Source organism: Oratosquilla oratoria, chromosome 42, assembly GCF_046742065.1.
Source record: "Oratosquilla oratoria isolate Oo_2021 chromosome 42, ASM4674206v1, whole genome shotgun sequence".
NCBI classification, from domain to species: Eukaryota; Metazoa; Arthropoda; class Malacostraca; order Stomatopoda; family Squillidae; genus Oratosquilla; species Oratosquilla oratoria.
Genome location: NC_134818.1, coordinates 34,057,423 through 34,070,087, shown reverse-complemented (window position 1 = coordinate 34,070,087; position 12,665 = coordinate 34,057,423). Strand labels below are relative to the sequence as shown.

General features: G+C 39.6%; 1 protein-coding gene across 1 annotated transcript; it reads right to left on the bottom strand.

Moving 5' to 3' along the window:
* On the bottom strand, window positions 1–8,564 carry LOC143021727 (uncharacterized; the record flags this gene model as incomplete). Its single annotated transcript, XM_076179403.1, is given in 3 exon segments — window positions 1–684; window positions 7,982–8,232; window positions 8,379–8,564. Coding segments are annotated over 3 exon segments (553 nt in total), but the record flags the coding sequence as incomplete, so codon positions are not given.
* Between the last annotated feature and the right edge of the window lie 4,101 nt (window positions 8,565–12,665).

The following is a 12,665-nucleotide window of genomic DNA, read 5'->3' as shown; positions in this document are numbered from 1 at the left end:
AATATGACAAAAATTTATTTAGTGTACTTTATACACTTGATAGACCCAAGAGCACCTTCACTAAAACTGTTCACACTAAATAAGAAAAATATAGATAATATATACAAATATAAGTATCACAGCATGGTCTATCAGATGATAAATAATAGTCAACTATATTCTTTGATAAAAATATATTTTATCATCCAGAACATTAGTGCTTCAACGTCCATCCCTGATGTATGTTTGAGTACATCTTTATCATGAGAAACATGTTAATAGTAGCTAAATGCAACGACTGCATTTGTGCCTTGTATATAGGCTGAAAGGAAGCTGATGATCTGTAGTAGGAGTACAGAAGGTTAACCAATTCATACTTGTGGAATAACAATAAATGACAAAGATGAAACACTGGTAATGTCTTTGGATAAATATCCTGGCTAAGGTTGAAATACAAAAAAAAAAAAAAGGGGAAAAAAAAAAGCTGTCCCCTCTTCATCTGGTATTGTGTTTGATTCAGAATATTTTTATATATATATATCAAATATACATCATCCCCACTATATATTTCTTCCATTTTTAGTAACGTTTAATCCCTGTTGTTCCTGTCAAACTTTGCCTGTGCTCCTTGTCGCCTGTGGTCATTCTTGTGCATCATCTTGTACTTATACTGCTGGCTTTGACCTCGTCCACTTGATTCTTTGTCTGCAAAATAATTAACAAATATTTTAACACTTCCATTGTATTCTCAATAATTTCTGTTTTTAAACTTACTTTGAGAGAAAAAAAAAAAAAAAAAGAGTACAAAAAGAAGCTGAGAGAGTGAGGAGGAGTGAAAAATAGAGTAGAATTAGGACTGAAGGAGGAATGAGGTTGTTTCAAATAGGGAGTCATAAGATGTGCAAAGATGGTGCGTGGAACAAGGAGGACGGGAAGAAATAAAAGGAAGGGTAGTGGGTGGTGGGATGATGAAGCAACGAAGGTTGTAGAAGAGATTCACAGATTGGTTAAAAAATAGGATGAGAGAATCTTATGAGAGGTACAAAGAAAAGAAAAGAGATGTAATAAAGCTTAAGATAAAGGAGGCAAAGAGGAGAGCAGATGTGAAATGGGGTAAGAGTATGACAGAAAATTTTGAAAGTAATAAAAAGATAATTTGGAAAGAAATTAAAAGAGGAAGAGGAGACAAATCAAGTAGAGAAGAAAATGTAAAAGGTGCAGATGGAGAGATGATAACGGAGGAGACAGCAGTAAGAGGAAGGTGGTCAGAGTATTTTAAGGAGTTTCCAAATGTGAAGGAGGATAGGGAGGGAAAGGTATTTGCAGTGGGAAACACCAAGAAAATGATAGTGATGAGTGAGCAAAATGGAGGAGAAATAAGGAAATATGAGGTGAAGGCAGCTGTTGAGATGATGAGAGCAGGTAAGGCACCTGGGTTAAATGGGTGTCATGCAGAATGTCTAAAAAAGGAAAGTACAGTGATGGTGGACTGGCTGGTGAGGTTATTTAATGTTTGTTTAAAAGAGAGTAGAGTGCTGGCAGACTGGAGGAGTGCCTGTATAGTTCTATTTTACAAGGGAAAGGGGGACAAGTGTGAGTGTAGTAGTTTCAGAGGGATCAGTTTGTTGAGTGTAGTTGGGAAGGCTTATGGGAAGGTTTTGATTGAGAGGATTAGGAGAGGAACAGAGGGAGTAATTGGTGAGGAACAGTGTGGGTTTAGGACAGGTAGGGGTTGCATGGATCAGATTTTTGTGGTAAGGCAGATATGTGAGAAAGCTTTAGGAAAAGGTATGGATATTTTTTGAGGCTTGGATTTGGAAAAGGCTTATGGGAGGATCAAGGCACTGTGGAAGGTATTGCAGATATATGGGATAGAAGGAAAGCTGTTAAGAGAAGTCAAGAGTTTTTACAATGTAGAAGAGCCTGTGTTAGAATCAGAAATGGAGATAGTGGTTTGAGTAAAGGTGGGACTTTGGCAGGGATCTGTTATGTTGCCTTGGCTGTTCAATTTATACATGGATGGGGTATAAGCAGAAGATAAAGGAGGCAAAGAGGAGAGTGGATGTAAAATGGGGTAAGAGTTTGACAGAAAATTTTGAAAGTAATGAAAACATATTTTGGAAGGAAATTAAGAGAGGAAGGGGAGGCTAATCAAGTAGAGAAGAAAAGGTGAAGGTGCAGATGGAGTGATGATAATGGAAGAGATGGTAAGTGGAAGATCAGCAGAGTATTTTAGGGAGTTTCCAAATGTGAAAGAGGATAGGTGGGGAAAGGTAGTTGCAGTGGGAAGCACTAAGAAAATGAAAATGATGAATGAGGAAAATAGAGAACTAAGGAATGATGAGGTGAAACCAGTTATTAAAATGATGACAACAGGTAAGGCACCTGGGTTGGATGGGTGTCATGCAGTGTCTAAAAAGGGAGGTACAGTGATGGTGGACTGCCTGGTGAGGTTGTTTAAACTTTCTCTAAAAGGGGGTTGAGGACTGGAGGAGTGCCTATATAGTTCCACTTTACAAGGGAAAAAGGGACAAGTGTGAGTGTCGTAGTTTCAGAGGGATCAGTTTCTTGAGTATAGTTGGGAAGGCTTATGGGAGGGTTTTGATTGAGAGGATTAGGAGAACAGAGGGAGTAACTGCCAAAGAACAATGTGGGTTTAGGACAGGTAGGGGTTTCGTGGGTCAGATTTTTGTGGTAAGGGAGATATGTGAGAAAGCTTTGGATATTTTTTGGGCCTTTATGGATTTGAAAAAGGCTTATGACAGGGTAGACAGGAAAGCACTGAAAGGTATTGCAGATATATGGGATAGGAGAAAAGCTTTTAAGAGCAGTTGAGAGTTTTTATGAGAGTAGTAAAGCCTGTCTTAGAATTAGAAATGGAGAGTGCGAGTGGTTTGAGGTAAAGGTGGGATTTTACCAGGGATGTGTTATGTCACCTTGATTGTTCAATCTGTACATTGATGGGGTGGTGGGAGAGTTAAATGCAAAGGTATTGGGATGGGGATTGGAGATGGTTAAAGATTATGGAGAAAAATGGGAGGTAAGCCTGTTATTGTTTGCTGACAACACTGCTCTTGTGGCAGGATCAGAGGGGGGGATTAAGGAAGTTAGTGATGGAGTTTGGCAAGGTGTGCAAAAGAAGGAAGTTGAAGATAAATATGGGTGAAAGTAAAGTGATGAGATGTACAAGGGGAGAAGATGGCAGCAAATTGGAAGTAAGTATTAAGGGAGAGAGGGCGGATGAAGTGGATAGCTTTAGATACTTGGGTGTGTGGTGGGACGGGGAGGAGTGGAGGTCGAATGTAGATTGAAACAAATATATGCCTTCATGGATTAAAAAGTGTAATGAGAAATAGACATTTGGGAATGGATGCTAGGAGATTGTATTTACCTAGTTGTATTATATGGGAAGGGGAGCTATGCTCATGGTGACCTGTCTTTGTATCTTGCAATATCTAGTTTGTACTTAAATTCATGTACAGTATGGTGTTTACACACACTATTTTGTCTAATTTGTTCCAGACTTCCACCACTTTGGATTTTTTTTTTTTCAGATCTCTTCTATAACTGTCCTTCTTGAGTTTATTTTCATGTCCCCTTGTTTTTCTTCTATTCCAATTTAGTTAGTCTTCTCTATCAAGGACTTCCATGCCTTTCATAATTCTATAAATGGCCAATAGATCACCTCTTTCTCTTCTTTGTTCCAGGGTTGGTAACTCCAGTTTAGATAATCTTTACTCATATGTCAGTTTTAAAAGTGTTGGGGCCATCTTCGTCATTGCTCTTTGGATTCTAGTTTCCTTATATTCTTTTTTGTACTGGGTGTCCATAGTGTTGCTGTGTACTCATGTCTTGGTCTTAGTGTGACTGGTATTTTCCTTACCAAATAATTAAAAGCCACCTTTAATGATCTGCTTGTTTGGGGACATGTCTTTGGTCTTTGGTGATGATTAATCCTAGGTCCTTTTTGGAACTAACTTTTTTTTACTTCCTTTGCACTCATTTTATATTGTCCTGATATTCTTTTTTTACCTTTTTCCAAATTCCATTATATTACATTTCTTAATGTTGAAGTCCACTTCCCATTTCTGACTCCATTCCCAGACCTTGTCCAGATCTCTCTGTAGCGATTCACAATCTTTTTCCCTACTTTCTTTAGTACTTTTGTGTTATCTACAAAGAAGTTCATGTAACATTCTACACCTTCATCCATGTCATTTACATAAATAGCAAACATTATTGGAGCCAATACTGAACCCTGCGGGACTCCACTTATAATTTCTTCCTGAGTAGAGTTTTTATCTCTGAGCACCACTTTCAATTTTCTTCCATGCAAAAAAATCTTCCATCCATTTTAATAGTTTTCCTTATACAAGGAAAACTATTAAAATGGATGGAAGATTTTTTGCATGGAATAAAATTGAAAGTGGTGCTCAGAGATAAAAACTCTACTCATATACATATATATATATGTATATGAGTAGAGTTTTTATCTCTGAGCACCACTTTCAATTTTCTTCCATGCAAAAAATCTTCCATCCATTTTAATAGTTTTCCTTGTATACCTCCTGTTGTTTTGAGTTTTCTTAATAGTTTTCTGTGTGCTGTTGTTTGCCCTTCGAAGTCAATGATGGCCATGACATTGCCTTTTATTTTTGTTTTTCTTTTCTTCATTTTTTTTTTTTTTTTTTTAAATCTTTATCCAATGCCTTTTGTAAGTCCAGGAAAGCACAGTCTGCCCATCCATCCCTTTCTTGCATTATATCTATTAGCCTTGAATAGAAGCAGATAAAATTTGTAGCATATGACCTTCCCAGTCTATATCTGAATCGTCTCAGATTTTGTATATTGTTCTCCTCTAGATGTTTAGTTTATCTACTTTTGATAACTTTCTAAAAAAAATTGGCTATTGTACTTGTAAAGAAGACTGGTCTATAGTTTGTTAGGTCTTCCTTGTTTCCTTTATATATTGGCAAGATATTGTAATTTTTCCAGTCTTGTAGTATCTTTCTTTCAGTGAGCAATATATTATCTTCTATATTTTGTTCATTAGTTCTACACATTCTTTTAGTATTCAGTTTGCAATTCCCTCCTGGCTGTGTGATTTTCTGGCATCAAGGTTCATTATTTGGGCCCTTATTTCTTCCTGTGTCATAATTATTTCTTTCATTGGTGGGATCTTTCTCTCCTTCCTTCATCCCAATTGTATGTTTTCTTTAGTGAACACAGATTTGAAATGTTTGTTCATAATTTCAGCCATTTCTGTATCCTCTGTGTATTCTATGTTCCCTTGACATAGTTTTATTATTTCCTGTTTATTTTTTTGCTAACCATTCAAATATCTATAGAATAATTTTGGTTCATCTTTACATTTGTCTAATATGTCTTTTTCACAGTTTCTCTTTTCTTCCCTTCATATTTTTACACATTCATTTCTTAGTTTGATGTATATTTGCCACTTTCCAGCTTTTTTTCCCTATCTTTTCCAAGTTTTGTCTCTTCTATCTTTTGTGTCACTACATTTTTTTTTTTTTGTAAACATATATCCACTCCTTTATTATAGATTTCTTTTAAAAAATTAAATTTCTCTTCCACCTGTATTTTTTCATTAAAGATTTTTTCCCAACTCATTTTTTGAAGGGGTGATTGTGCTGACCTGTATGGGGCAGAAACATGGAACATAAGAGAGGAAGAGTTTAAATGCCTGAGAAGTATAGTAGGTTTTACTAGGCTGGAAGGTGGTGGTGCAAGAAGTGCAAGGGTAGTGGGTCAGGGATTGGAGATGCTTAACCACTTCCATACGGTGACGCCTTCGTAGGCGGCATGAGAAGCAAGTGGGTACTCGATGATGCCGACGTCGCCATCTTGATTATATTTATTGTAGTCGTACCTATGTAATTTCGATTCTCTCTAAACTGGCTTCATCAATTTTCTATGGTTATCAAAATACACGGGTGAAAGAGAACGAACGATTGAGCACTGACTTTATTTTATATAATGCGATTATCATGACGCAACATCGCACGTCGGGCAGCTAATGCTGCCAGACATGCGATGTGCCCCAGAGTGAAGAGGTTAAAGAAAATGAAGAAAAGTGGGAGATATGCCAGCTGTTGTTTCCTGACAACACTGTGCTTGTAGCAGGATCGGAGAAGGAATTGAGGAAGTTAATGACAGAGTTTGGGAAGGAATGCAAAAGGAGGTTGAAGATAAATGTCAGTAAAAGTAAGGTGATGAGATGTACAAGGGGAGAAAGTGGCAGCAGACTGTTGGTGAGTATTAAGGGAGAGAGATTGGAGGAAGTGGATAGTTTTAGATATTTGGGTGTGAATGTGGCAGGAGCCTTAGGGGATTAAAAAGTGTACTGGGAAATAGACATTAGGGAACAGATTCTAAGAAGAGATTGTATGAAGGAGTGATTGTGCTGACAGCACTGTATCGGGCAGAATCATGGAACATAAGAGAGGAAGAGAGGAGTTTGAATGTGCTTGAGATGAGGTGCCTGAGAAGTAGGATAGGGGTTACTAGGCTGGATAGAGTGAGACATGAGGAGGTGAAGAGAACAGGGCTAGGAAGGGAGTTGAGAGACAAGGTTGATGAAAGAGTATTGGGATGGTTTGGACACATGGAAAGAATGAGTAAAGAAAGATTAGTACAAGAGGTGTGGTAGGCAGAGGTGAAAAGAGTGAACATGAGGGTGTGACCAAGGATGAGATGGATGGATGGGGTGAAAGGGGTATTGGGAAAGGGGGGAATGTCTGTTGAGGCAGGATGCAAGAGGACAGAAGATAGGGGTGAATGAAGAATAGTTGTGTATAGATGACGCTGTGATGCATGAGGGGAAGTGGGTGGGGGATGGGGAGTGAAGGAGTATATGTGAAAAATAAACTGACACAGCCCAAAAGGATTTCTCCCTTTTTTCTCCATTTCTGCATGCGGGGACAGAGAGGGGGGGCATTGATTTAATGAAGCAACCTTGCTGTGGATGTGCTGTGTCTTGTGACACTGCTTCTGACCCAGGGCAGTGGGTGAGACACAGGGATGACCTGTCATCCAGGAGGAGCCAAGGTAAGAGGGACTGAAGGGGGTGGATGAGAGTGGAGTATGTGGGGATCGAATGAGTGGAAGTGGTTTTTATGACTTTGTTTTTTTGGCTACCTCCCTTGTAAGGAGGAAAAGCCTTTGGTATATATATGTAAAAGGCTGCATAGAGTGAGAAACAAAGTAAGGAGAATAGGGGTGGAAAGAGAGTTGGGAGATAGGGTCGATGATGGTTTGGACACATGGAGAGAATGAGTGAAGAAAGATTAGTACAAGAGGTGGAGGGAGTGAACATCAGGGGGACCAAGGATGAGATGGATGGAATAAAAGGCACATTGGGAAAGAGGGGAATGTCTGTTGAGGAAAGAAGGGAGAAGACAAGATAAGGGTGAGTGGAGAATGGTTGTGTATGAATGATAATGTGATGCATGGAAGGGAATAGGTGGGGGGTGGGGTGGGGAGTATGTGTTATATTTTGATGCAGCCTCAAGGGATTTCTCCCAGTCTTCTTTTTTTCTGCATAAGGGGATGGGGGGGGGGGTCACCAATTTAATGATGCGGCCTTGCTGTGGTGTCTTGCTACCTTGCTTCTGACCCAGGAAAGTGGGCAAGATGCAGAGATGACCCTTCACTAAAGCGGAGCCAAGAAAAGAGGGAAGGAGGGGTGATGAATGGGAGTGGAGTATATGGGGATGAAATGGGTGGAAAAAGCCATTGGTAATATGTATGTGCACTTAATAGTTGACTGTTTAGCAAAAGCAAAACTTTCACAGGTTAAATGTGATCCAAATGTGACTTTCACTCAAATATCCTCCTACCCATTGATATCTCCATAAATTCTATCTATTGGCAGGCAACTTTAGTCAGCCCTACTGAAGAAAAATATTCTTAAAAGAGAGTTAGTAAGAAGGGAAAAAATAATAATAATAATAATAATAAAACAAAAAGCTCATGAACTTACACTTCCCACCATGGGAACGACTGTTGTCATCATTATCTCCTGTGGTACCTTGTCGCCAAGCCTTGCCACTGCTCTTGTTGGATTTCATTGAGACTTTGGGTCGCGCTCCTCTACTTGAATCTTCTCCTCTAAACCTTGAATCTGCTTGTCTGTCATCACCACTTGGGCCATTTTTCCAGCCTCCACCTCCACCTCCACCTCCACCACCTCCTCTTCCTCCTCCTCCTCTCCAGCTTCCACCTCCTCCTCTCCTGATTGGAAAAGTAAAAGATTATATTATCTTTATATAGGGAAGAAGGGAAAGACAAAACAGTGGAACAGGAAAAAAATAACACCAAAATTACTGGTCATATTGAAAAAAATATTGTCATTAACAGCTGTAATCTTTAATTCTTACCTTGCTGCTCTTCTTTCTGCTGCCCTCTGCCGCACAACTTCAGGGTTCTCACAGAAAGACCTAAAACTGAGCTTAGGCCTCCCCTGTTCAGGCTGTGACTCCATCTCTTCTTCCTCCTCTACTTCCACCTCTTCAAGATTATGGTTTGGATTATTGATGCTTTGGGACCATGGTGTTATGTTTAATCTAGTGAGAAGGGAAAAAATAAACATGACATTTGTGAGTGACGGACAATGTTGTCTGAGATGGTGCAGAAGTGGATGAGATACTCGCAGGCATGATAGTGGGTAAACCCCCCCCCCCAAAAAAAAAAAAAAAAAAAAAAAAAAAAAAAAAAAAAACTACATTGGCTGGGGGTCCACGGGCCTATGCTGAGTCCCTTGGCTGAATCGCTAGTAAGCAAATGCATGCAAGCTGTTCCCCAGTCATCACCTTGCTATACATATACACCACAATATGCAATGCTACACAAAACGAATTACTTGCGAGCCAGCACAAAATAAACCGCTTACACACAGGTACACCCGACATACGAATCGCCCAAAACTTCACATCAACCAAAAATTATTTGACCATATTTTTTTTCTTTCTTAACAGCATCGTTTATTACAATCGGGAATTCGTACCTTCATACCATTCGTACCTTCGTACCATCCTCCTGGTAGGTCCAAGACCTGTCAGTTACGATGCACCATTCTTCTCCATTGCTGTCTGTCATTATAAATTTCACTCTCTTCGACTTCTTCAATCGATGTTCCTCTACTCTGCAAAGCTTTATCACATTCTCGATCCACCTCATTCTTGGCCTCCCCACCGGTCTTCGTCCTTCTGGTTGCCATTCATACAGTTGTTTTGGCAATCTGTTTTCATCCATGCGCCTCATATGTCTATACCATCTGAGCTGGCCTCGCTGTACAAATTCCAGCACAGATTCCACTCCAAGTTCTGCCCTTATCACTTCGTTTCTAATTCTGTCCCTTCTTGTCACGCCATATATAATCCTCAAAACCCTCATTTCTGCTGCCCCTATTCTGCTCTCAGTTTTTGTTGTTAGTTTCCATGTTTCGGCTCCATACGTCAGTATTTGTCGTAAAATGGTAGTGTACAAAAGTGTTTTTACTCTTCTTGGAATTGTTCTTTCCTTCAGCAGTGGGTACAGTAGGTTGACTTGTGCGCTCATCTTTCCAATTCTACTATTAATTTCACGTTCCATAAGTTCCATACCATTGAAATTTACACCTTAGTATTTAAACTCTTCAGTCTCTCTCAGTATATCATTTCCTACTCTTGGCACACTCTCACTCCCTTCTCTTGATACGGTCATGACTTCACATTTCTCAATATTCAGTCTTGGTCCATATTCATTCAATGCATTATTCCATCTATTTAGTGATTCTTGTAGCTCTTCCAGATTTTGACTTGCCAGTGCCACATCATCGGCATATGCCAGTGTGACCACTCTGTCTTCAACCCTGTTTACATTCTTCAATATACAGTCCATATATAGTGCAAAAAGTAAGGGAGCTGTTCCGTTTATGTTGCTATCGATATAATTCCGCCAAAATAAAATCTACCCCAGTCATCACCTTGCTAATCGTATACACCACAATATGCAATGCTACACAAAACGAATCACTTGCGGGCCAGCACAAAATAAACCGCTTACACACAGGTACAGCCGACATACGAATCGCCCAAAACTTCACATCAACCAAAAATTATTCGACCATATTCTTTTTCTTTTTTAACAGGATCGTTTATTACAATCGGGAATTAATGAAAAAAAATTGAAATCATTGTCAGGAAAAGAAAAAAATCAGAATTCTGATTTAACTTGGAAGAATATCATGCCTGTACTAGTGACCATTCAGAAGACCAGCAAGAGACATTCCATGAGGCTACAGGATAAAATACAAACCCAACTATATATCATAGCCACTAACTGAAAAGCTAACAACTATTCACTATCTATAAATCAAGATATTTTTCCCATTATATGGGAGGTACACACATGCATACACCAGCTGCTTTTTCACCCTTACAAGGGAAGAAGCCAAAAACAAGGGCATAAAATCCACTCCCACCCATTTCATCCCCATATATTTCACTCCTATTCACCCCCCTCCCTCCCTCTTATCTTGGCTCCTCCTGGATGAAGGGTCATCACTGCATCTCACCCACTCCCCTGGGTCATAAGCAATGTAGCAAGACACAGCACATCCACAGCAGGGCCGCTTCATTTAATCTGCGAACCCCCTCTCCATCCCTTATGCAGAAAAAGAGAAGATGGGGAGAAATGCCTTTGGGCTGCATCAAAATATCATTCATACATACTCCCTCATCCCTCACCTACTCCCTTCCATGAATCACAGCATCATTCATACACAACCATTCTCCATTCACCCCTATCTTCTGTCCTTTCCCATCTTTCCTTAACAGATATTCCCCTCTTTCCCAATGCCCTTTCTATCCCATCCATCCATCTCATCCTTGGTCGCCCCCTCAAGTTCACTTCTTCTTCCTCTGCCTTCCACAACTCTTTTACTAATCTTTCTTCATTCATTCTTTCCATGTGTCCAAACCATCCCAATATTTGTTCATCAACCCTATCTCCCAACCCCCTTCCCACCCCCTCTCTCCTCATCACCTTATTTCTCACTCTATCCAACCTAGTAACCCCTATCACACTTCTCAAGCATTTCATCTCAAACACATTTAAACTCTCTCATGTTCCCGTTTCTGCCCCATACAGTGCTGCTGGCACAATCACTCCTTTATACTATCTCCTCTTAGTATCCATTCCCAAATGTCTATTTCTCATTACACTTTTTAATCCCCCAAGCCATTTACTTGCTTCTCTCCATCTACATTCTAACTCCACCTCCACTTTCTTTCCTACCACATATCCAAGTCTCTAAAGTTATCTACTTCCTCAATACTTACTTCCAATTTGCTGCCATATTCTCCCCTTGTACATCATCATCTCCCAAACTCAGTCACTAACTTCCTTAATCCCTCCTCTGATCCTGCTAGAAGTGCAGTGTTGTCAGCAAACATCAACTGGATTAGCTCCTATTTTTCTCCATTTTCTTTAACCATCTCCAATCCTTGGCCCATTACCCTTGTGCTTGCCTCTCGCACCACCCCATTCATGTATAGATTGAACAACTAAGGTGACGTATCACATCCCTGGTGAAATTCCATCTTTACCTCAAACCACTCACTGTCTCCATTTTAGATTCTAACACAGGCACTCTTGACTGCTCTTAACAGCTTTCCTCCCATCCCATATATCTACAATACCTTCCACAGTGCCTTCCTGTCGACCCTGTCATAAGCTTTTTCCAAATCCATAAAGACCCCAAAAAATACCCATACATTTTACTATAGCTTTCTCACATATCTGCCTTACCACAACAATCTGATCCATGCATCCCCTACCTGTCCTAAATCCACACTGTTCTTCTCCTAATCCTCTCAATCAAAACCCTCCCATAAGCCTTCCCAACTACACTCAACAAATTGATCCCTCTGAAACTATTACACTTACACTTGTTCCCTTGTAAAGTGAAACTGTACTGACACTCCTCCAGTCCTCCAAGACTCTACCCTCTTTTAGACAATCTTTAAACAACCTCACCAGCCAGTCCACCATCACTGTACCTCCCCTTTTAAGACAATGCACAACACCAATCTGTTCTCATAATTTTAATAACTGGTTTTACCTCATCTTTCCTTATTTCTCCTCTATTTTCCTCATTCATCCCTATCATTTTCTTATTGCTTCCCACTGCAACTACATTTCCTTCCCTATCCTCCACATTTAGCAATTCCCTAAAATACTCTGCCCATCTTCCATTATTATCTCTCCATCTGCACCTTTTAACTTTTCTTCTCTACTTGATTCACCTCCTCTTCCTCTCTCAATTTCCAAACAAAACATCTTTTTATTACTTTCAATATTTTCTGTCAGACACAAAGCAGCATGACACAGTGTATTCACAGCAGGGCCATTTTACTTAAACAGCAACCCTGTTTCTTTCACAATGACTCATACACACTTAGGGAATTGATTACTTTGCGTAAGTGTAACGAGCAAACAATTACAGAATTAAGTGACCTAAAGAGTGAAATTGACATGCTCAAAAGAGAAAACAAAAGAATGAAAAATGAGGACAAAAATAAAAATGAAGAACCGAAAAAGGAGGTCAAAGAGCAATTACAGGTAGTGACTGCAAAGGTGGAAGAGTCAATTGAAGAAACATACCTCCTTGAAATAATAATAAT